Genomic DNA, 26,176 nt, shown 5'->3' with positions numbered 1-26,176 from the left:
ACCCTTCTCATTTTCCTTAAACATCATCCGTGCACTCAGCAAATCTTTATGGAGCACTTAGTCTGTGACAGGCACTACCAGGCTCTGTGTTAAGCACAAGGAAAACAGTGTATACAAAATAGGCCAGATTCCTGCCCAGGAGTTTACCTTCTACTCAGGGAACCAGAAGATAAACAAATAAATAAAAGATATAGGCACATTAAATGGTGAAAAGCGGGAAATAAAGCAGAAAAGGCAATTAGGAAGACTATTTGAGGGTATGGGGTTGCAGTTTTTTAAAATGTCAGTGTCAGTTTTTTGAAATGTCTGAGTCAACAGACCTGGGCTCAAATCCCTCGGGCAACATGGCATCTCCAAGCTGCGGTGTTCTCATCTGTGGAATGGAATAATAATATCCACCTCAAAAGTTGTGAAATTAATCAAAATAATGTAGGTAGAGTCTACTGCACAGAGCCTGACATATAATGAATACCGAGTGTATTTTAACAACAGTAACAACAACAGTAATAAAATTGCGGCAGTACGCAAACCCTAACATTGAAAGCCCAGAATTTAACCCTGCTCTTCTCCTTAGATGACATGGCAGCAATCATTTGGGAGGTTGTTCGTGTTATATTAGGGAACTGTGATATTGCAATTTATAGTAAGAAATATATATTTGATCTTAGTCCCTGTTTCTGCCACAGAGTTCCTAAAATCCTTGAATTTCTTAGGTGCTGAGAGCCACAGAGGTGTCTTTTGTTATGTTAATGAGGTGATGTTTGGAAAACACCTAAGGATGGGGTCTGGTTGCCAGGGGAACCAACCAGGTGATTAGAGGATTGGAACTTTCATCCCCACACCCCTGACCTCCAGGGAGGGGACAGCGGCTCTGGTAAATTAATTGAACTGAAGGAGGGGGTCCTTGGAACCTCCAGTCTCTACTCCACTTGGAGTGGTGCCGTCATGATGAAATTGATAATGACTAATATATCTATATGCATCTCATTAACCTTGTTTTAAAGTACACAGTGTCTTATTTACATTATTTTAAATTATATGCATACATGTTCTCATAAGCAGAAGTAGAGTAGCCATCCACTTGAAACTACAAAACCAAGAGAGGTTAGAGACATGAACGTTATTATCTGGGAGAGATTTTCAGAAGCTTGATTGGGAAGAGCAAGGTTATCCAAGGACACTTGGAAACAGAATGTGGCTAAAGGAATTAGCGATTAGCCAGACCCTGAGAGTGAGTGGAGAGCCAGAAGTTATTTGGAAGACAGAAAAAGAAGAGAAAGTAAGCCAGAAATTTTTGGAAAAAGAGTACTATTTCCAGTTGTCATTATTTTCTTTTTCTGGAGGTTCTATGTTCAATACAGTTAGCCTTGTTTTGATTCTCTTATGTTTTGTGACAATTGTAGAGACAATTTTTATATTATGCTAAGAAGTATATTAGGATATAAATTAGTACATTAAGAAGATTTATAGATTTAGGCTGTGAATTGTCCTGCTTCCATTTTTACCACCTTTTGATCAAGAAATATTACATTTGCATTGTCCCCACTGCCTATTACCTTTAGTGCTAAAAATAGTCCTTGTTCAAAAATGTAAGCTTTCTTAAATCAATCTGTTTCCATTTTAAATTTTTGTCAGTTTCTTTGCAAACCCTAGTTCTATCCATAATGTGTTCATTACCACTACCATTTTCTCTGTTTTTTAAAATAGAAATGATATAACTGGAATGAGGACAAGCAATGAAGATAACTTTGTTATTATTTTATTAGTTTAAAGCAACTGTAATGGCTGTAATTAAATAACAGATAAGCAACAGGTTTTATAGGTCTTACTGTTAAACAGGAAGTGGTTTTTTGGTCATGGAATGTTTAATTTTTTTCCTCTGAAAGTGGAAAAACAGAGTGTTGCTTTTCATTTATCATATTTATTTCTCTACTCCCTCTCGCAGTATTTTCATTCTAAAATGTGGGATGAACAGTTATACGAGCTAGTATATACTTTATATTGCAATTTTCAAAACTTTAAGGTCATTATACCAAGTCCCAAGAGTTCAGGGAGTCTTTGAGAGTTACTCTATGGTCAGGGGCAAATTAATTGAAATCCCAGTCCTTTAACAGCTCTCCCTGGTTGCCGCTTAAAGTAAGTTGGTGCTTGAAGAAAGTCTTCATGAATACCTGAAAGAAGAACCTAGAATGAAGAAGAGAGAAGTTATTTGCAAGATATTTTAAATCGTTGTTATTTAGAATTCCCCTCCTTTGAGGGTTGAAGCTAAGCACTCCTGGCCTATCTGGTGGCTTGTCAGGCCAAGGTAGCAGGGTCCCAGTGGAGGACTTGGTGTTGACTCCCCTCCCTCACTCCAGCTCCGACCAGTGGCCACTCAGAGAAGACCCGGGAAATTTCTTAGGGGAATATATTAATCCCAGATTCTAGATTTTGATGATATGATGCTCTCATCCATCAAGGAAGTTTTTAACTACAAAATTCCCAACTAAAAGTGGCTTAAGTAATAAGGAAACATTGTCCCATATTACAAGAACTTCTGAGGTGGATCATTCTGGGGGTAATTTCAGCGGCTTGACAGTGTCAGAATTCTGGTTGGCTTCTCTATGTGCTCTTGTTTTTTCTCTTGTGGTCTTAAATAGCAACTCCAAGCATCACTTCATGTGGACAGCATCCAAAGAAGGTTAGGGCCTTTCCCCTGGACCAAAAGTTGCATCACATGTCCATGCCTAAGGCAATCACCAGCAAGGGAAATGGGCTTACCATGGCCAATTTAGGGAATCAATTTCACCGTCCCTAAACCTTGCCACCTGAACCTGAACAAAATTCATTTTTTCTTAGCAAAGAAGGATGGGAATGGCTGTCGCCTGGGGAGCCAGCAGTGTCTGCCACAGGCATTCCTGCCATCTTAACTCAGTATTAATTCCTTGTCTTCATTCTTGCCCTAGCTGGGGCATAGCATCTGAGGCTAACCAGTTTCAAGAAATTGGTGCTTGTGCTGACTGGAGTAGGTTGAGTGTTGGTTTGGGGCTTGTTGGGGTTGATTATCACTCCAGTTCTGTCTCTGCTCTGCCCTTTTCCCCTGATTCCCACACGGACCCAGAAGACTTTTACCTTACCTGTTGGCTTTTATAGCTCAGCAGCGCCTCTCTGTGGTGAGAGGCAAGGGAGGTGGGGAGAGAGGACTCCTCCTCCCAGATCACTCCATCTCAGGCCCTGGGCTTTGCACCACTGAAATGGAACATTTCCTGGCGGCACTCACAACCTTCCAGGAACCTAAAATTCTGAAAATGCTCTACTTCTTTCCTACAAAACCAGCCCAGTCAATCTGGGAAATCTCTCCTCGGCTGTTCCCAGAACAGGGCTGATGGAGGATAGATTTTACCAGGGCTGTCTTGCAGGTGTTTGTCAGTTGCTGTGTTCCGTCGCAGGTTTATACACTGCCCTGCCCGCTCCGCACTCACCCCCACCTCCTGATCCTGGGGATGGCCTTAGAAAGCAGCTCAGTTTCAGGCTCTGAGGATAAGGCGGCATTGTGTGCAAGGAGCGAGCAGGTAACAGCTGCAGCTCTCGGGTCACATATTTTTAGAAAGTCACCTGAGGCCGACAGGATTTAGAAGCAACTTTCCAAATTACCAGCTGAAGCTGCAGGCTGCTATTTTAATTTAAGTCCCTCTGTACTCCTGTTAAGAAAGCCGCATTCCATGAGTACCTTTCTGTGGTCTCTGCCCTCTCTGGGCCTCGTGCACAGCAGCATTTGCTCTGTGTTAGTTAATTCAGGTCACATCCCCATGACCTGACTGATGTGCGTTGAAAGTAGTTTTTTAGTAAATCTACTTTGGATTTGAGAGGATCTATTTTTAAGTTGCATGGTCCTAGCAAAGAACTAGGTGCTATGGATATAAATGATGGCTTTTTGAGTTGCTTTGGCCAAAAGGAGAGTTCTGGGCCATCTCAGAGCCATGGGCTTCATTACCCATTTCACTAGCCCAGCCAAGACCTCAGCCTCTGGCAGTATTTTAAGTGGGTGGATAAGAGCTTGTTTCCCTGGTTGTTTTACATTTACAGAATTGAACTGCAATCAAAATTGACTACAATACAGTATTTGAACTGCAATCAGAATTGACTACAAAACAATACAATACAGAATTAACTACCATACATGTATCAACTCCTTTATTTCCATAAAAATATTTGTTATTAATTCTATTCAGTATATTGTCACAAATATTTTTATAGGGAATGCCATCTAGCTTGTCATTTATTTAATTTAGATACATATGAATTTAATACTAGTTTTAACTCAGATTTAGTAATAAACTCAAGAAATAAATGCCCACATTTTTTTTTCATCTTGGCCCTGTAAATCATCCATGTTTATCGTATGATAATTAAATGTCTTATGTTTAAACTTTATTAGCATATTGACTTTTGCATAAATTAGGTAACAACACATTGTAGCAACGATGGACACCGTATACATGTGTCTACACACATACATACTTGCTGAACTATTTTCTAAAGAAATAGAACCACCATTTTGGTTAGAAAATGTAACTAAAGATAATTCAGAAGTAATTATCTTTAAACCTTGAAGAGATTTTATTCAAATTAATGTTTTTCTTTCTCAGAAAAGAAATATCGCTCAACTATAATTGAATTACCTTGATCACTGGGTTTTTTTACTTGAAAATTTCAGGCTCTACAGTTATTATGTTAATCTGCTAAAAATCAAGTTTTAGAATTTAATAAGACTAATTCTCCTAGGTTCTCTTGGAAGCTGTTTTATTGAAGTACAGAAGTTATTAAGTAGAGTAAATATCACCCTTGTGGCTTGAGAATGAACTGCAGTTTCCATCCAGATAGTTTGTCTGTGGAGAATTAGGCACTAGGAAAAATGACTCTGTGTATATTTTTTAAAAGTAATAAAACAAAATTACTGTTATGTTATTTTCATTTGGATGACTCAACCTTTGTTGTTGTTCTTCCCCTGTGTTCTAGAAAGGTATACATGAGTGGAATTTTAGTGCTTCTTCTGTCAGGGGAGTGAGGTAAGTTTCCTTGGTGCATTTCGTTTACTTAGAAGATGTTTTTCTAGAGTGTGAATGTCTTGGATAGGACTTGTAGTCATGATTTAAAAAGGCAAAGAACTTCAAGAATCCTTCTGTTGGTGAAAATGCTCAGCCTTCTTCAGACTCTTTATCTCCATTACAAAAAATTTGCAATAAAACCTTCACTGTTTGAACTGACTCTGCACTTGCACTTGTCACCTACTTAAAATGTGGTGACAGAGAGATAAATGTGAACTGTGGACCAGAGTCAAGGTGAGGATAAAAGTGAGCTGTGTGGGGTCCTCTCTAGCTGGGTTTATGTTAGAGGATGGTTTTTCTGGTCTTTTGGTATCCCAGGAACTAATCTCTCCTTAGATGTATTGAAAACATACATACCATCTGCCAGATTGTGTCCTGTAGCTAATATTAATATGGTGAGATTATGGGAATTCATTTTTCTACAACTTTTCCTGAGGTCACTGTTAATGAAGTGTTCTTGAGGTTACAGTGGCTCCCTTCAGTTCTGACATTGCCATCCTAATGCCAATTCCTGGGGTTTAGAAATGAGATTTATTTCAGAATCAAGAACCACTGGTTAAATATTTACATACTTGTTCTACAGAAGTTTATGAGACACCAGCTCTTGCAAATTTCAAACCAAATTAGTTGTGTTTACTACTGTGTGCCCCATATAAACAGAAATGAGAAAAATCAGATTTCTGTGTGCCAGTTATGCAATACTCTGTTGCTTTTGGCATAATAGTAATTGGTTTTGTTGGAGCATATGAACTGGCAGAGTCGTCTGGGTCACTGATAATTGGAGTTTGCCTGGTAAAAACACCTGTTACCTCATGAATGATGTGAACAGAAACAGGCCAGACTGACTCAATATATATCTTTCCAATCCATGCCTTCTCAAATAAAGCATTACTCTCTTAATATTTAATTTTTAAGACCAGTCATTAGCAAGACACTCATTACTTACTGCTGCCTTTTTAAGCCATCCATCTAGGAAAGTATGGTAAACATAAATTTCACTTTATCAGCATGGAATGATTATATGCAGCTACTGTTGGTTTATATGTTGAGAAACTTGAGTTCCAGTGTGTGACTTCAAAGAGAGCTAACTTTTCTTGACTTCCTCCTCTATAAATAGAAGACAAACTATAGAAGAAAATCCAGCTGTCAGCAGTTTGTCTTGCATCAGCTTAGGACTTGTTCAGCTCGGCCAATGGGCATTTATTGAGCAGCAGCTATCTGTCAAATGTTGAGTCCTGTTCTGCTAAGGATACACAAAGGACTAAGACATGAACTCTGCTCTTGAAGCACTCACAGCCCAGCAGAGCAGCACACATTTAACAACTAATGATAGTACAGTGTGAGATTAACAGATGTATGTTCAAAGACCAGAGGGACAAGAGGAAGTCTTTCTGTTTCAGGTAGAAGTAGTGAAGGGAGAGAGGGTAAGCTCTAAGGTGGGCCTTAAATGGTAAATAGAATTTCTTTAAAAAGTCAAAAATGATGTGCATTCCAAATGGAAGGAACAGCAGATGCAGAGGCATAAAATAGGGATTGGAGAACTATAGCCCACAGGCCAAATATGGCCCGCTGCCTGTTTTTGTAAATGAAGTTTTATTGGAACTCAGCCATGTTCATTCATTTATGTATTGCCTAAGGCTGCTCCAACAGCAAAACTGAGTAGTGTGGCCTACAAAGCTTGATATATTTACTCTGTGACCTGTTACAGAAAATAGTTGCCAACCCTTGGCATAAAAGAGCATGGCCTGGGGACTTCCCTGGTGGCGCAGTTGTTGAGAGTCCGCCTGCCGATGCAGGGGACATGGGTTCGTGCCCCGGTCCGGGAAGATCCCACATGCTGCGGAGCAGCTGGGCCTGTGAGCCATGGCCGCTGAGCCTGCGCGTCCGGAGCCTCTGCTCCACAACGGGAGAGGCCACAACAGTGAGAGGCCCGCGTACCACAAAAAAAAAAAAAAAAAAAAAAAGAGCGTGGCCTGACTGGTAAACTCAAAATTGTTTCAATTTCTGTAAAGTAAAGGACTTGCTGAGTCCAAACCAACTGTTGTTTCATATTTCTTCACTCCTTTATAATCTCTACAATAATGAGGTGCTTTACCTGCCTCCACACATTGCCTTCCTACTTCGGAAGCATTTTATTGTTCGACACATCTTACGGAACCAGAATCACCAAGGTCAGTAAGCCAGTTGATATTTACGCTTTTCTTTCAAGCACACAGTTTAGTGCTACAGCAGGCAAGACCCCTTCCCCATGCTAAGTTGTAGGACACATGGCTTGTGTGCCTACAACACCCCAGAGCAACATTATCTGCCGATACAAGCAGGAGGATAATGCTCAGAATATTAAATAATTTTAGTGTTGTGGTACAGGGAATGTCACTTTTTAAAGTGCTATTTATAACATTTTGGTATAAACCACACTGATATCATAATTGGGACTGAATATAAAAAGTATTTGTTTTTCATTACAGTACATGGAAGTATTGAGATTACTGTGAATAATTCTTTGTTTGTTTCAGTGTTTCTAAATTTGAAGAACGATGCTGTTTTCTTTATGTGCTTCACAATTCTGATGATTTCCAAATCTATTTCTGTACAGAACTTCATTGTAAAAAGTACGTATTAGTCACTGTTTATGTGTGAAAAAGACTGTTCTTACCTGATCATTATTTTTAATTAATGAATGAACATGTAGCTCCTGTAAAGAATTCATGGCCATGTGCTTATATAAATATTTCATTTGCACTGATATCTTATAATCATGTGGCATGTTTAACTGAGAATTTGGGGAACTTTCTTTAATAAATGAACCTTTTTCTTAGTCGTAATTTATTTTTCCTTAGACAAAACATTAACCAAATTTACCAGTTAGTTGCCAAGTATTATGACTCATTTTTAAAGTGGTCATGTATTATGTGATTACCAAAATTTTCATTCTTGAATTCTTTCGAATAATCTCACCATCGTCTGCAACAGTGGCTCCTAACTCTGGTTCATATTAGAATCAACTGGTGGGCTCTAGAAAGTGCCTGAGCCCGACCCTCGACGAATTATATTGGATTTTTAGGTGGAGGAACAACTTGAGCTAAGAGCCAGTGATGTAATCTACACCCATAAAAGATAATCCAAAAATACATGGACTGCATTGTATATTTGGGTTAACCTCCCTGGGTATATTTGTCTTGGGCTAATGACTAAGTACTTCCTGGTCCCTTAGAACACAGTGACTAATTGTGGGGACCTATAGAAGTGCGTGACAATTTAGACACCAACGTGCAGGTAAAAGCCAGCTTGGACTTAAGATTTTGCTGGGGTGGTTTTTTCAAATAATCACTGTTTGACCCCATTATAAATGATTGATATGCTAGCTCCAATATACAGTCAATCATTTTAATCTTGGTACTAAAAATATGTATGTTTAATTTAAGATTCTTAGCTAAAGTTTTATCTTTATTATTGTAAAATGTGTAGTAAAATGACTTGGAAATAAGAAAGAATTCCTAGCACGTGTATGGTCGACTTTTCTACTTACACTTGAATTCTCAAGGCTCTTCATTTGTTTCAGTGATAATTATAGCTAAGATTTATGGAGTAATGACCTCAGACCTCATATCTATTTTAATCTTCAAATAAAATTTATTAGGTAGGTAATATTAATATTTTTGTTGAAAAGAGTAAAAAAAAAAAAAAAGTAGAGTCTTGGAGAGTTTAACTACCTATAATCATATATAGCCAAAAAGCATAAAACCCGGGATTTGAACCGGGCACATGTTACTCCAGAATCCAAGCATCTAAAAATTACACTGTACTCCCACCCCACTAGAAGTGTTATATTCTATTTAGAAAAGTTGGTGTTGAAAATTTTTGTGTGAGTAGCTGATGGAAATCTTTACCTCACATCTTAAAGTCTATCTTTAAACCTAGAATTTGTTTAGGTCTTTCATGTTCTTCCTTTTGGTTGAACTTGCTTTTGTCTGTAACTCATCAGGATATGTAATCTTCATCGGAGCATACCATCATTCTGATCAGGTTTGGGATTTTCTTGTCTTGTCTTTAACCTCCAAAGAATGTATATATAGAGAAAGGAAGAGTGAGGAACTAGGCATCACACGCAGACTCCATAGAGAGGCTTCCAACTCCATAATGGACTTTGTCTATTTTGTTCATTGTCATATTCCCAAAGGCCAGAACAGTTTTTTATCCTAGTGGAAACTTGATGAGTATTTGTTGGATGGATGGATGGATGATAAGAGGTACTGTATAAGAAAAGGTTTTTTCCTTCCTGTGTAGGAAAAAAACCCAGTTCTTCCCTACTGTGTTTCTTTCCTTCGTGTCTCCTTTATTCCTCACACAAAACACTTTATTTCTGACATTTCTGGTCCCCAGATGTGTGGAGGTTTTACCCCACAACAAGCAATTCTCTGTGACACCTACAATTGAACTCAGTCTACCTGGAGATAGAGTGAGATCCCACAGGTTAAAGGCTCAGTCCCATAGACCGTCTCTTCCCCTGACTTCAGATACCAGTCACAAGCCCAGATTATCACCTGTGCTTTAGATATACCAGCTATAGATCAGAGGTTCCAGCGACCCCCTTCTTGGGTTCGATTAATTTGCTAGAGAGGCTCACAGAACTCAGGGAAACACTTACTTACATTTACCAGTTTATTAAAGGACATGAGACAGATGAACAGCCAGATGAAGCGATGTCTAAGGTGAGGTCTGGGAGGGTCCCCAGTGCAGGAGCTTCTGTCCCTGTGGAGTTGGGGTGCATCACCCTCCCTGTATGGGTATGTCCACCAACCCAGAAGCTCTCTGAACCCGCTACTATTGGGATTTTATGGGGGCTTCCTCATGTAAGCATGAACAATTATTAACTCTATTTCCAGCCCCTCTCCCCTCTCTGGAGGAAGGTGGGGGAGTGAAGCTGAAAAGTCCAAGCTTCTGATCGTGGCTTGGTCTTGACCAGCCCCATCCAGGAGTCCACCCAGAGTCGCTTCGTTAGAACAAAAGATGCTCCTGGTTCTGTATCACTTAGGAATTTACGAAGGTTTTAGGAGCCCTATGTTAGAGATGGGGTCTTAGACAAATATTAGAACACAGGAGATGCTCGTAGTGTTCTTATCACTTACAAGGGTTTTAGGAGTTCTGGGCCAGAACCTGGGGGGCAGAGACCAATATTTATTTTCTATTATCTCATAGGTACAGAGATAGCATAAACGTTCTGAGTTGTGTTAGGGAGACTTTTCTTGTCACACAGTAACCTGCTCTTCCCTTGGGCTGGCAGTGCACAGCATCACCTGCCTGTGAGATCATCAGTTCTGTTCACAGTGCCTCCCTTACTCCACCTCTGGGCTAGAAACCATTAGCATCCCTTCTGAATGGATAGACACAGCTAGCGTTGCAGAGGGAAATGTGTTTCTTACCATAATTTTGGGGGGGAGCTCTGAAATGACCTCTAGGAAGAAAAAAAAAAAAGGAACTTTACAAGAATAGTTCCTGAAGAAAATGTTTGTCACCAACAGAAAGGTGGCTTCTGTCACAAACATACAAGCTAGCCGTTCCTGATTCCATCAGTATTTTGCAGACTGTATATATGGGACCCCACATGTATGACACTGAGGTGCTCAGGCAGAAGATTCAGTAACTGAGATCAAATGTAGTGGCCAACACTGTGTCGCAGAGTCAGCTCAGAATTTAGAGACACTATTCCAGAATCTGGGTATTTTTGTTATGTCCCATTAAAAATAGTAATATTAACAGCAGCAAAACAATAATAGCTAATATTTAATGAGTGCCCTGTGCTGAGCACTTTACAAGTATTACCTCAAGTCATCTTCACAACAACCTGTAAGATAGGTACTCATATTCCCCATTTATAATTAAAGAACGAGGCTCAGAGAGGTGGAGAAACTTGCCCCAAATCACACAAATACTAGCAACCTTGGTATGATATTCAAGTCCACATTCTTAACATTTCTGTGACCTTGTCTAGCCTTACTGTTCTAATTCTGTAACATATCATGTTACTATTACTTGAGGCATTAGGTCAGAAATTTCCGGCAAATCCTACCAAAAATATGAAAAATCATATTTTTCGCACTGATGCTGATATTTTGTTTATTGCCTGACTCTTCTAGGTCCCATTTGTTTTGCTCTGAAGTCACTTTGAAACGTGCTTGCTTATATGTAATATCTTATATATTACGAGTGACCACATACCAATTTTCACTGCAGGTTTTTTGAAATGGTGAACACCATTACTGAAGAGAAGGGGAGAAATACAGAGGAAGGAGATTGTGAAGGTGACTCCCTGGAGGTAATGACTTTGGTTTCTGAGTTCATTTTACTAAATTTCTCTGTGGCTAATTTTTTAGAATGAACTATTTAAAGCTTTACTGAGGGAAAGGGGTGTGTGTGTGTGTGTGTGTGTGTGTGTGCGCGCGCGCGCGCACGCGCGTGCTTCGTGAGTAGTGACAAAGGGTAGAGAGCTCAGCCAGAGTCTGTAAACTTTCCCTTAATGTTTAAAAGCAGCTTCTAGAATTCCTTTGGTTAAAAAGGGCTAAAAAGCAAACATTGGAGAACTCTTAGTCAGGAATACTGAGTTTTTTGTGTCTTACTCTGATGTGAGTAACTATGCTTTACCTTTGAGGGTGCTGATAGCCCTCAATGCAAGAGTCACAGTGCCCTTACACATTATTTTTTCTTCTCTGAGTTATGTTGCAATTCAGACAAGCAAAATTCAGTGAAAATTCTGAATGTTAGAAGCATTCGTGGTCCTCATTTGTATGCTTAAGCAGAGAACCTGAAACAATGGAAGATTAACAGAATAAAGAGAGGAGATGAGGGCTTCCCTGGTGGCGCAGTGGTTGAGAGTCCGCCTGCCGATGCAGGGGACGCGGGTTCGTGCCCCAGTCCAGGAAGATCCCACATGCCGCGGAGCGGCTGGGCCCGTGAGCCATGGCCGCTGAGCCTGTGCGTCCGGAGGCTGTGCTCCGCGGTGGGAGAGGCCACAGCGGTGAGAGGCCCACGTACCCTCCCCCCAAAAAAAGAGAGAGGAGGTGATAACAATCACCCCAGTGCTGTTGCTCTGACCGCAGTGCTTTTCCTTGTGCCTCCTAGATACAGTACACTGCAGACACCTATTTTTCGACTGTGTCCATTTTCTCCATCATGTCTTTCTGCTGTGTATAGCACAGGCTGCCACCACAGTGAGGACAGTGCTGGGGACTTTCAAGAGAGCTGACTCTCGCACTAGAGCATCTTCAGTGTCTGAAGGTTGACGCTTCTCCAGGCGTGGTAGTGGGCCTCTTGTTTCCTCCAAGCCTTTCCCAGTGTATGACTTGGGACCGAATTCTGAATCCAAGCAATATGAAAATTACATTTCTAATGTCAAACTGAAATTGAAGAAACTAGAACACCAACCTGACTGGTATACCTAGTGTATTAGATCACTTGGATAATGTCATCTCGTAGGCTAGAAGTTTTAGGTAAGCGTTGAAGTAGTAGGGTAACAGTCGAGGGAAATTTAAATATAATAACCAATTGTTAATTCTGCCTGTAGTTAAGTTCTATACTTCTCTAGCAGTTGTGTAGCTTTTGATATTCCTGGCTAAGCCTAAGCCTCTTTCCTTTAAGTTATAAAAAGATGATAGGCCTAATTAGGAAAAAAGAAATCTTCCCCACGCACTAGCTTGCTGTCTGCAGAAGTACTATAGACAATACTTCTTATTTGTTATGCTTTATATTTTGCACTGTTATATTTTCTTATTTAAGTGATTGTGGGTAGGAACTAGATCTCTTGGTTTCTACATCAGTGCTCTTTTGACTGCACCTCATTATCTCTGTTTTTATTTGGGTTAAATTTAGAATCACTTGATACATAGCAATGGCCAGGGTAAAAGTTAACAAAGAAAATGAAAATGAAACAGTTCCATTAGTAATAAATTAGCAAGTGGATAGATTTGAAAATCCATAAAGTTACTTTACAATATCATAAATTGCTGGGTTTACAAAAGCAGTAACAGTGATAGCTATCCTTTATTTCATACCCTTCTTTGAAAAACTAAATCCATCTTACCCAAAATACACATAGCGCAGACAGGCTATGGTAGCCATGTTAGACAAGCTTGGTCTTCATAATTGATTGAATCAACAGTTGAGAGACTCTGCTTTAGAAACTCATTTAACCCTATGCATTGCAGAACATGGCTTTAATTGCCTTAGAATTTGTGGTGAATCTGGCCAGCTGATTTTCCTGACTCAGTCTCCTATAATGTAAAAGGGGTAGGTAGATCACTGTTCAGAGAGCTGTCAAGAAGATCCAGGGTCAAGGTCTCCTGATCTGTGTGCAGTGGTACTAAATGGGGTGGATTTTGTAAGACACCCTTCTTGATCAGACAGTTCTCCTGCAAACGCTGAGAACACTCACCAGCCAAAGATGGAGGAAAGTGCTCAGGTTTCTTCCTAGGAATATCCAGAGAGTTTTAGTAGGTCTACTGACCTTACAAAAACCATCTCATACCAGTGCTCTCCGATTCATCAAAGTGCTCCTAACTCATACTTCTCAAGAAAGCACAGGTATACTATTCCTTAAAAAAAAAAAAAAAAAAAAAAATATTTATTTATTTTTATTTGGTTGTGTCAGGTCTTAGTTGAGGCTTGCGGGCTCCTTAGTTGTGGCATATGAACTGTCAGTTACGGCATGCATGTGGGATCTAGTTCCCTGACCAGGGATCGAACCCGGGCCCCCTGCACTGGGAGCACAGAGACTTAACCACTGCGCCACCAGGGAAGTCCCATTATCCTTTTAATGTTAGAAAAACACTCGTGTACTTCTGTCCTTTGCATTCTATCAGAATAATTTAAAGTCTATGACATAGAATGACTTCTGCAGTATTCCCAGTGGACTGTATAGTCTATACAGTGAATTCAAGAGTACCTGTTTTAAGTATTGAAGTAATATTTTGGCTTAGTTTGCCATTTTGCCACTAGTGACATTGCTGATGTTGTAGTCTTGGGTGTTCTGTTAGCATAACATTAATGAATGGATACGGTGATGTGCTGGGCTGTGAAGATGATGAAATCCATCTTGGCTCTCCCTCTCACGGAATGTCCCTTTGTAGCCAGAACACCTATACAATATGAGTTATTAAATAACTTTAACTTATATTTTTACATAACTTATGATAACTCCATTATACCCTTGATCACATTTCTTAGCTATTTTCAACATTCTCGACTAACATTATTTTTTCAGTATTCTAAATATTTGATTAAAATGAATTCCTTAATTTCATTACCACAAACTGAACTCAAACTTCAGCCCATCAATGACGTAGCAAAAATAATTCCTCCTCTTCCCATTCTTCATAGTATAAACAAGAAGGATTCCTTTGGAGATTTATATGCAGAATAATTATTTTCTGGTCTTTACCTTCATTTGAGATAGAATTAAAATTGTTTCAATACATGTGCCAATTATTCCTGAAGCCTTTGGGTACCTTGGCCCAAAACAAAATTAAAATGTTGGAAAGATCAGATGCTTTTAAAAAGTTTTTAACTTCACTTGGGGTGGCATCAGCATTTGGCAAACATTAACTATTAATGTGGTTCCATAAACCACAAATTTGAAGCTAATCCTTAGACTTCCTGGTGTTTGAAAAACTTCTTATTCTAAGCCCAAGTTAAGATTTACTTTTCTTTTTGATTTAAAAAACCAAGGTTTCTTTGAAGCATTATAGTTGTGGGAGGGATTCAGCCTCCTTCGGGTCATGGTCAGACCCCTCCTCCAACTGATCATATTAGACTCTGCTCTGGTAAGATCCTTGTGCTGGGGTCAGTGGTCTTGGGTTCTGGCTCTAACTTTGCCAGTAGCCAGTTTTATAACTTTGGACAAAATCCTTACTCCTGCTGGGTTAAGATGATATCATTCCTTACATGAGAGTTGAACAAGAAGATCTTAAATGTCCTTTCCTAGCTCACATTTTTTATAATTTTCAAGGTTAGTATAAACTGTACCAGGTCTTTTAAATATAGCTCAATACCACTTTCAGTGGACTTTTCTGTTTTTAAACAGAAAGAGAAACAACTTCTTTTGATTCAAGGCCATGTTTTTTGATTCAAGGCTGTCTTTTGAAATGGAAGGGTTATGAACCCATATCTTAAATAGTTTAATGTATTAATAAATTTATATTGAAATCACTGAACAATGAATTACAGTTAACTGTAAGAGTTCTAACACTTATCAGCTGTGGTCCCTGTTTTTGTTCTCCCAGCCTTTCATAGCTTCACTAAGAACAAGGGCATCTACACTGTTACCCAAGCCAGACACCTCAGAGCAACTTCTGCTCCAGCCTCACCCCCAGCATTTTCTCTAGTCCCTCACCCCATTCCATCAGTCCCCCATCTCAGGTCCTCAGAATCTCTCATGTGGCCTGATATCTCTCCTGCCATCAATACACTGTCCCTGCCATCACTGGAGAGATCTCTCAGGCAGATTTAATCCAGTGACTCCCCTAATTAAAAAGTTTTGTTTTGTTTTTTTCTTAATTTTTTAAATTGGAGTACAGTTAATTTACAATGTTGTATTAGTTTCTGCTGTACAGTAAAGTGAGTCAGTTATACATACACATATAGCCACTCTTTTTTAGATTCTATTCCCATATGGATCATTACAGAGTACTGAATAGAGTTCCCCATGCTATTCAATAGACCCTTATTAGTTATCTATTCTATATATACTAGTGTGTATATGTCAATCCCAATCTCCCAATTTATCCCTCCTCCCCCCACCGCCCCGTTCCCCCCTGGTAACCATACGTTTGTTTTCTACATCTGTGACTCTATTTCTGTTTTGTAAATAAGTTCATTTGTACCATTTTTTTAGATTCCACATATAAGCGATATTATATATTTGTCTTTCTCTCTGTGACTTACTTCACTCAGTGTGATGATCTCTAGGTCCATCCATGTCGCTGCAAATGGTATTGAAAAAATTTAAAACTTAAAATGAAAAAGCTTTGATGCTACTCTTTGTAGAAGATTTCCACACCATAGAACATTCTTACCTCCCTGGCTGTAACTTAGCTTTCCTTTGCACTCTGCGGTCCAGCAATGCCGAACTCCCTTCCATTATTCAGACAGCCAGGCTGTTCCTGCCTCTGGGCTTGACGTGCAGGTGCCCAACTCCACATGCTTTTTCTGCTTTGTCCTACTTGGTGACTGCTTCCTAATTTTTTAAGATCCAGCTCAAGGGTCATTTTGACTTTTGAATCATTTTACTTTTGAATCATTTTCAACACCCCTTCTCACTTTTCTCTGCTCTTACAGCATTTTTGCCCACTCCTCTGCCCTAGCTCTTCTCACTGCCTTGTAATTCAGTAGCCTGCACCAGACTGTTTACATCCCAAGGCTGGACTGTGGCTCTCTTTCCCTTTTCACCACAGTCTTGCATGGTGTCAGGCATCCAAGCAGAAGTTCATTCAGAAGGCTTAGAAGGGTTTGAAGCTGGGGAGTGACAAAACCAGAGCTGTTTAAACCATATCTCAAACTGGGGGGAGGGGGATGTGGATTGCAGGGGGGCAGAGTAAATGCTGGGAAATGAGCTTGAAGATTGTTTAATCAATGTTAAGTCCATAATCAAGCTGAATACCATAATCAAGCCACTCAACCCATTCTCTTCATCTCTCTCTCTCTCTCTCTCTCTCTCTCTCACTCTCTCTCTTTTAGTTCCTTGAAAAAGCCATAAATTACTGAGGTACTTTGGTGTTCAATACAGAATATGTTGTCTTCCTCCTCATGCCTCTCCCAAACATACATATATTCTCCCTCTCTTTTCCCCTCCTCGTCCTTTTTCTTTAATGCATTTGTAATATTTACCTCACTGTTTTATCAAAATGGGCATATGATTGACACAAGCCTCAGGTAATCATAGCAGCTGGCCCTGTGAACCTGTTTATATGTAGTTTCCAGGGTGCATAGAGAGGAAGTTGCCCCCTTGTGGGATGGGTTAGGGACAAGCAAGATAAAAGGAATGTTTTCCTTTCACTCAGACATCTGCCGGATGATGAAATACCTTACCGTTTTTTTTTCTGTTGATTTGTCTCACAGACAGACATTAACAGTGAATGATGGTTTAGAATTCATTTAAATCAATTCAGAGTCATCCAGTAGCACACTGGTTTGTTTTTCTTTGGCATCCTGTTTCTGTTTTTGTACAGATCTCAAGTTGAACATCCACAATTACTGCACTGCCTGAGAAAAGCTATCACTACTGGTGTTGTATGATAAGAATATCAGTTTGTTACTCATTCATTTATTCTGTTGTGAGAAAAAAAACTTTTTCCTCTACCACCTCAGGTTCAGTAATTGGGAGCCTGCAAATTAACTGACGAAAGACAGATTACAGAAGAAAAGACAAAGTTTATTTCTGTACGAGGGAACACGCAAAGAAGTGATTCCTGAACAACTAGAGTTAAGAGTTTATTTATCTTAATAAGGAAAGTTCTTAATAGGACTTCAAGGGAAAGCAACATGGTGGGAAACTAATGAGAAACAAGTGGAAGGTACTGAAAGTTTTGAAAAGGTTTGGTTTAGTCATTTCTTATCCAGGTGTAAGTGGTCCTAAACCTCCTGGAGAGGGGATCATGGCAGCTGTATTTTCGAGAGACTTTGCTTAAGTCAGCAAAAAAAGTTTAGATAAGGCTTTTTCTGCAGCTGCAATTTATTCAGATGTTTTCAGCTTAAAATAATCTTGGTACCACATTAGTGGGTCCAAGTGGATTCTATCAGTTCACTCAACAAATGTTTATTCGACACCTGTGGAAGTCACTCTCTAGGCGCTGGGGATCCAGCAGAGAACAAAATACAGAAAATCCCTGTCTTCACTGAGCTTGCAGTATAGTGGGAGACTGATAGTAAATAAGTGAAATACATGCTATATTTGATAATGATCAGTATAGAGGAGAAAAATTAGGCAGGGAAGGATTTAGGAAGTTACAGTGAAACAGGGTGTATAATTTTAGACAAGGAAGCCAGGGAAGGCTCCTTGAGAAGGGAAGGTCTGAGTAAAGATCTGAGGGAGGAGAGAGCTATGAGATTAGATATCTGTACCTGCAGCGTTTTTCCTATTCTATTAATGCTATTAGTAGCATTAATGTTTTCATGAATTATGAAATGAATTAATGTAGTTATTAATGTTTTCAGCATTTACATATTACTAAGGCGATATAGACTGAAAATTAGCAAAGCTATCGTTTGGCTTTTTGAGGTGACTACTCAGCTAAGGTGATTAAGTGCCGGGGGAAGTACATGGCTTTTTAGAAGGTGGCTGTTTTACTGTGGATCCTTGGACGGTGCAAGGACTAAGTGAGTCATCACTTCGTTGTTTGGCCTTGTCAGGACTGTCTTCCTACGCTCATTCTCCTCCCAGTGCCAGTTTAGGCAGTTGTGGGCAGGCAACAAGAGAGGGCTGATTCTAGAAGCGTCCTCATCACTGCCTCAGAATGCAGTGGTCTCCCTCAGCAACAGCCTGAGTTGCTAGCCCTTTGTAGTAGAAATAGAATGCGAGCTATATAAGCAGTGTAATTTTATTTTTATTTTTTTAAATACTGAATTTGCCTTGTCCCCACCTTCCTTTTTCTACCTACTTGTCATTTGACAGACCCTGCCTTCCCTTGGCTTCTGGCCAATGCTCTGGTCTACTTTTTCTGGCCATCACATAGATAATTCTCTCTTCTTGTAGATCAGGGCAGTTTTCTCAAGCCTGCTTTTTCAATTCATATCTCTGTATTGTAAGAATAGGAAAAAGGGGTTAAAAAAGATGGAGAAACCAAGCGGCAGCTACCCATTGGAACGGTTTTCAGTTTTATTGAAAGCCCTTTTGATTTTTCCCATGACCACGTCATTTAACAGGAGTCAACTTCTATACTTAATTTTGTTTTTTTAAAAAGGAGTAGTCTGTTGATGCTTTACATTCCTTAGGGAAACTAAAACTTGAGCAGTTTCATCAAGGCTTATATATTCTTCTCTATGTTAAGTAAGTATCCCTGTGGCAAAGCTCCTTTCAATCAAAAATAAATGGATAGCAACATTAAATGTTTTGTTTTGGCACCTGGTTTTTAAAAAGGGTCTCATCAATTTTTTTATAGCCTGATTGATTAATTAAGCCAATAATCACTGAGCCTCTACTACAAGCCAGATATGGCTAAGACTAGGGACAGAGAAATTAAAGTCCTGTTCTCAAAGAGCTCAGAGTACAGACTGGAATGCAGATTTGGGTAAGAGAAGAGTGAAAAAGGTGTGAGCGAGTGAGGGCAGAAGGCCTTGGAAGCATATCAGACCAGAATCTAACCCAGCTTTTGAGGGTCAGGTGGACAGTTCAAGAAAGCTTCCTTGTTTTGAAGGCAGAATTACCTAGGTAGAAAACGCATATGTGTAAAGGCACAAAGATCTGTGGAACCTCCCTGGGAATTCTGGGGGGACACTGATGAGATAGAAGGTTAGACACAGAGGCAGAAATAAGGTCCTGAAGGGCATTGATGCCAGGCTAAGGAGTTTGGATTTGATCCAGAAAGTCATGAGGAACGGATAAAGCAGAGGCAGTGGTATGAACATGGAAAGCTCACTTTGGAACTTTGAACTTTGGAAAGTTCACTGTCCACTTAATGGAGAATGAATTAGGGAACAGGGCAACAAGAGAGGAGAAGACAGGGAGGCCAATTAAGAGTCTGTAGAATTAGTACAGAAGCAAGGAAGGCCTGAAATGAGGCAAGAGCAGTGAGGATTAACCTGGTGGCATTTGGCAATCAGTTTGATGTGGGGAGTAAGGGAAAGGGAAGAATGGAGTCTAAGATGGCCAAGAGATGTCTACTGTATGCTTGAATAAGTGAATGGGTATTCATTGGATATTGACAATGTGCTGGAACATCTTTACAGTACTGGTGTTTGGAACCAGAACTAAGAACTAAGATGCAGCTCTCATGCTGTAAAAGGATTTTCCTTCACCATTGGCAGTAGAAGGAACAGAAAACCTGGAACCTGATGAGCTGGTTTAAACCACTGCTCTGACATACTTTCAGTGGAAGATACTTTTGATCATTTGTAAATTGGAGCTAATCATAGACCTTCCCTACTATGACAAAGGCTTATTATGACCATCAAATGAGGTAGGTTATTGAAAGCTGGTTTTTTTTCTTTTAATTATAGTGCATTATAATAATGTAAGGTGGTGGTAGTACTAGGTTCAGTGTACAGGTTTCTGTCCCTTTGATAGACACACTGGCGAAGATGAGCTACTTTGGTGATGGTCCCTGTCCTGCCTCCTGCCAGCCTGGGTCCTGGCTGGTAGAGTTCCGGCATGCATGGTACAGCATGGCAGAAGTCCGGGCCACAGGAGTTGGGTGTAGAGACTTGGACTCCTTCAAGTGGAATTTTTGGACTATGTTTACTGCCTCTTTGCTGGAGTTTTATCTTAGTGTGGGGAAATTGCTAAATGATCCCTGTTTCCTATTCTCTCATCCTGTAAACATATCTAGTTTTCTCCTCTGGTCTAAGACAGCCTTCAACCATATATTAGGTAGCTAGGAGTATTCTCTATTGTACATTGGGTACAGTGTTGCCACCGGGCAAGTAGACACCTGTCTTCCAAAGCTTGGCCTCTTTCCTCTGCCAAAGAAGGGTCTACAACAGGGAGACCAGTGCTCACTCGGTCCTAGCATGTGGGCATAGCTTTCCCCAAAAGCATACAGCCTGATTGCCTTCTGTCAAGGCCTGGAAACCTATTGGAAACAAATAAACAAGCTGGTAACAGTATGCCCCCATATTCCTCATCCTCTGTGACAGTGGTCTCTCAAGTTGAGAGTGTATACCCCAGAGAGCTCACCAAGTAATCTGATTACCTACTTTGTAGGTAATTTGTCCTTGTTATCTCTGCTTTCTTTTATGATCTTCTCTTTGTCTTTCATATTTTGTAGTTTCCCTATATCATATCTGAGTGTGAATTTATTTTTACTTCTCCTACTTAGGGCTCAACTTCTGGAGGTTAGGTTTGAGTCTGTCTCAAATCTGTCTGGCCTTTTTTAGAGTGTCTTATCCTTTTCTCATGTTGTGGATTTCTTATTTTATATCTTTATGTTAAATGTACTTATTTTAGCATTTCAATTTGTTTTATTTTGTGAAATTTTAGGGATTGATATTTGTCAAATCAGCCAACACTCACTGATGGTGAATTGTTTCATTATATATTTTAAAATTTTGGATTGTGAGCTCAATTTCAGTGGTGCATTATCAGTGAGAATCCTGCATAGCCTGTGTTAAGGGAGTCTTCCTTTTAAATGTTTTGCTGTGTTTCTGTTGTCACTCCAGGGATTTCCCAGGCTCAAGACCAATTACGGGTATTAATTGTAAGTGTAAATGTAAACTTCAGACAGCATGAGGATCGGCCAATGGTTGGAAGTATTCAGAGGAGACTTGTTTTTGTCAACTCAGAGCTTAGTCTAAGACAGATAAGCTTTCTTTTTGTTTCTCAGTGCAGTGGGCTGACTTTTTTCTAATCTACCATCTCACCATGTTATAGTCCTCAAGGACCCTGGTTTTATGTGTTCCAGCTCCTCACCTTGCATAGGCACAAGGCTTCATTTCCTGTCCCCAATGACCATTAAGACCAAAGTCTCAGATAAGGAATTGGTGAATTGGAGCCCAAAGACCAAATCCAGCCCACCACTTCCCTTGGTAAATAAAGTCTTATTGGAACAAAACCATGCCCATTTGAATAGGCTGTTTACAGTGGCAGAGTTGAGTCAATGCCACAGAGATCGTTTGGCTCACAAATCTGAAAATATTCAATATCTGGCCATTTACAGAAAGTGTTTGCCAACCTCTGCCCTAGATTAATAAGTCTGAAAGCCCTGCCCTCATCCCCACCGCTTGGGCTGCAGGGACATCATTTCTTGTGATTATCCCTTTAGTGTTCCTTTTCCTCTTAATCTCTAGCTCCTTGAAGTCTTCTTTATGTTTTTATAAGCCTGGCTAGGCAATAGAAGTATTTTATTTTATCTAGGTATTTTGGACAGGAACATTTTCTTTTTTTTTTTTAAGTGATAATTTTTTTTAAATTTTATTTATTTATTTATTTATTGGCTGCATTGGGTCTTCATTGCTGTGCACAGGCTTTCTCTAGTTGCGGTGAGTGGGGGCTACTGTTCGTTATGGTGTGGAGCACAGGCTCTAGGTGCACGGTCTTCAGTAGTTGTGGCATACGGGCTCTGTAGTTGTGGCTCGTGGGCTCTAGAGCACAGGCTTAGTAGTTGTGGCGCACAGACTTAGTTGCTCCACAGCATGTGGGATTTTCCCGGACCAGGGATCGAACCCGTGTCCCCTGCATTGGCAGGTGGATTCTTAACCACTGCGCCACCAGGGAAGCCCAACATTTTCACATACCTAGCCTACTGTATTGCCAAAACCAGAAACTTATTCTACTGTCTTTGGATAGTAATATATTCTTCTTTTTTGTATTTTCTTGACTGACCACTTAACTTGATCATTTAAAATTTTCCTTTCTTTTCTAATGCAATTCTTTTTTTTAACATCTTTATTGGAGTATAATTGCTTTACAATGGTGTGTTAGTTTCTGCTTTATAACAAAGTGAATCAGCTATACGTATACATATATCCCCATATCTCCTCCGTCTTGCGTCTCCCTCCCACCCTCCCTATCCCACCCCTATACGTGGACACAAAGCACCAAGCTGATCTCCCTGTGCTATGCAGCTGCTTCCCACTAGCTGTCTATTTTAGATTTGGTAGTGTATATATGTCCATGCCACTCTCTCACTTTGTCCCAGCTTACCCTTCCCCCTCCCCGTGTCCTCAAGTGCATTCCCTATGTCTACGTCTTTATTCCTGTCCTGCCCCTAGGTTCTTCATTACCATTTTTTTTTTAGATTCCATATATATGTGTTAGCATACGGTATTTGTTTTTCTCTTTCTGACTTACTTCACTCTGTTTGACAGTCTCTAGGTCCATCCACCTCACTACAAATAACTCAGTTTCATTTCTTTTTATGGCTGAGTAATATTCCATTGTATATATGTGCCACATCTTCTTTATCCACTCATTTGTCAATGGACACTTAGGTTGCTTCCATGTCCTGGCTATTGTAAATAGGGCTGCAATGAACATTGTGGTACATGACTCTTTTTGAATTATGGTTTTCTCAGCATATATGCCCAGTAGTGGGATTGCTGGGTTGTATGGTAGTTCTATTTTTAGGTTTTTATGGAAGCTCTGTACTGTTCTCCATAGTGTCTATATCTAATGCAATTCTTTAAAGCCATGAAATTTTTCATCTCCTTGTCATTCTTTTCAACTATTTTGTAATTCCCATGATCATTTACTTTTTAATCCCTTGATAATTTTAAACTGTAATAGTCAGTTTTCAAACATAGCTTTTGGCTATCTTATTTTTAATATCTTATAGTCAAAGATCATGGTTTTTATGATAGCTATTCTTTGAAATTTGTCTAAATTTTCTTTGTGGCTTAATATGTGACTAAATATTTTATGTCTTTCATATATGCACAAAAGGAATTTATATCTGGATACAGGGTTCTCTCTGTATTTGTTATACCAAACTTGTTATTTGTGCCATTAGGGTCTCTATTTTGAATTTGTCTGCTAGATATATTGGTTTCTAAAAGAGTTCTGTTAAAACCTATTGTGATTTATATTTGTCTATTTTTCTCTGTAATTTTGTCAGCTCTGTATATTTTAAGGCTATGTTGTTAGTGACTGTCAGATCATTATCCTCTTTTGGATGATTTTTTTGTTTTAAAGTTAACTTTGCAGGTTTATGAATGTTAGAAATCAGGTTTTTTTTAATGGCTAACTCAAACCCTTCAGTGAGTTGAACCTAGCTATATGCTGTCAGTTTTATACTCTAGCAAAATGTAGACAAAAGAAGGAGCTTGTGCTTATGGTCTCCCCTGCTGGTTTGTAGTTTTACATTGGGTTTCTACAGACACTTGGCTTGATCATTTGATGACCCTGAATCCTGTAGTTTAAGTTCACAACAAAAGATGTGCCTTGCTGGGTGACACCTCCAGGTCTGAGAAGGTCCCTCTCTACCAAATGTCACTATACCCCTTTCATTTGATCCATTTTCCATATTCAGCTGACACGCTTGATGCTTTGGGGTTTAGGGCTGTAAATATTTCCTTTTTACATCAAAAATGAAATGTTTCCTTCATTTTTATTTTTAAAATGTTTTTTAATCTTGGGGAATTGGGAATCGGGGCTGAAGTACAAATAATCCTTACTTTATTATTGTCAACCAGTAGGACCTCAAAATTTTCCTCTTAAGCAAAGCCTTTCAGTGGTTTTATTCCCCTGGCAGAGCGTGAAATACTTTCATAGTACCAAAAGCTGAAAAACAAAAGAAAGGTTAATGAGATGTGATAGCTATTGATAGACATTGATGCTAATCATACTCATCTCCAGAATCAGTGAAAACCAGGATTCAGTGGGTAGAAAACTCCAAGTGGGCTTTTGGAGAAGCACCTTTACAGATTTAAATACAGTCCCCCCTCTATTCATAACAGTTGTGAAAATATGAACACACTCTGCTCTATGCTGAGTCTGTATTTTGGTTCTTGAAGCTGCTGCTTTGAACTTCGTCTTATTCTTTTCCTCGTTAAAGCCATTTGATAAAATAAGAAAAAATGCTCTTGGAAAAAGTTGATGTTTAAAATGTGGACTGCAACTAATTTTCAATCTTCTCTCCCCCTTTTTCCTTTTGTAGTATGACTATGAATATGACGAAAATGGTGACAGAGTCGTTTTAGGAAAAGGCACTTATGGGATAGTTTATGCAGGTCGAGATATGAGCAACCAAGTCAGAATCGCCATTAAGGAAATCCCAGAGAGAGATAGCAGGTACAGTAATTGTGACTAATGAAAGCTGTTTTCTAAGGTATTTTCGTTGTTAATAGCATTTTAAAAAATATTTTGGTAATATTCTAATTAATGAAACTCTGTCTGAAAACTCCATGGCTTTAGTTAGCTCCCTCTGAAGTTTAGCTGCTGCATCATTCAGTGATTCAAGCACAACACTTTAGTGGGGAAGGATGGCATCTCCGAGGTAACAAGGACAGGACTTTCAAAGAGAAGAAAAGAGAATAGTCCTGCGTGTGTTGGGCTCAGGTTATGTTGGATCATGGTTGGTTTATTATCTAGATAGATGGGGAATAAGCACCAGCAGAAATGGTTTGAACCAGGGGTTCCAATTTCCGGTCAGACGTGTAATGACGTTGGAAGTCAGCACTCCATCCTAAACAGCAAGTGGAGAGCTGAACAAACTGAGAAATCAACAACTCTTACTTTTTCCGAGCCGTTGGAAAAGCGACGTCACAGGACAAACCACCGCCCCCCACACTGGAGACACAGTTGTAGGGCAGAAGCCCTATCAGATCCTCACAAAGAATGTCAGAGAAAGTCCCCTTCCCCAGGCTTCCTGCGGACGTAGAGGGGAAATAACCATTTGGAAATACACCTGTTCTTAACAAGGCCTGCCCTCAAGAGAAACTATTCTACCAGAGCCTAAACTCTGTGTCATCAGAGCCTAACTAACCTAGGGGAAGAGACATGCCCAACCCCAGGCCCCTCTAGCCATCCTATTCCACCGAAGCGGGGACTGAGAAACATTTGTGAAGTACACAGCTCAGCAGTGCAGACTCTCTAAAAGACAAGAGACTAATTCACAAAACCACAGAACGATGCCTCCCCTCACCCCACACCTCAACACCACACCACTAAAGGTCTATTTAGCAGAGTTCTTTTTACCTAATACATCGTGTCCAGATTTCCACAGCTTTTTTTGTTTGTTTGTTTTGGGTTTTCTTACAAAGCATACTGAAAGGCAGCAAATACAGTTTGAAGACACAGAGCAAGCATTAGAACCAGACTCAGATATGACAGGGATGTTGGAATTATCAGACTGGCAAATTTAAAACAACTGTGATTAATACGCTAAGGGCTCTACTGGAAAAAGTAGAAAACATTCAAGAACAGATGTCAGTGTAAATGGAGAGATGGA

At 39.7% G+C, this 26,176-nt stretch overlaps 1 protein-coding gene across 1 annotated transcript in view; it reads left to right on the top strand.

Moving 5' to 3' along the window:
- The window catches only part of MAP3K5 (mitogen-activated protein kinase kinase kinase 5), a gene marked incomplete at its 5' end in the record, with an annotated part of 215,481 nt that overhangs the window by 140,187 nt on the left and 49,118 nt on the right, over positions 1 to 26,176 (top strand). Inside the window, 4 exons of the mRNA XM_082668935.1 lie at positions 4,999 to 5,048; positions 7,604 to 7,699; positions 11,322 to 11,403; positions 24,884 to 25,017. Of these exons, the coding sequence (XP_082525061.1) occupies positions 4,999 to 5,048; positions 7,604 to 7,699; positions 11,322 to 11,403; positions 24,884 to 25,017 (362 nt within the window). The remainder of the gene's footprint in view (positions 1 to 4,998; positions 5,049 to 7,603; positions 7,700 to 11,321; positions 11,404 to 24,883; positions 25,018 to 26,176) is intronic.

The sequence above is a fragment of the Grampus griseus genome, assembly GCF_964374135.1.
Source record: "Grampus griseus genome assembly, chromosome: 13".
In the NCBI taxonomy this organism is placed as follows: domain Eukaryota; kingdom Metazoa; phylum Chordata; class Mammalia; order Artiodactyla; family Delphinidae; genus Grampus; species Grampus griseus.
Note: the sequence above shows the minus strand (reverse complement) of the source record. Positions and strands in the feature narration are given on the sequence as shown.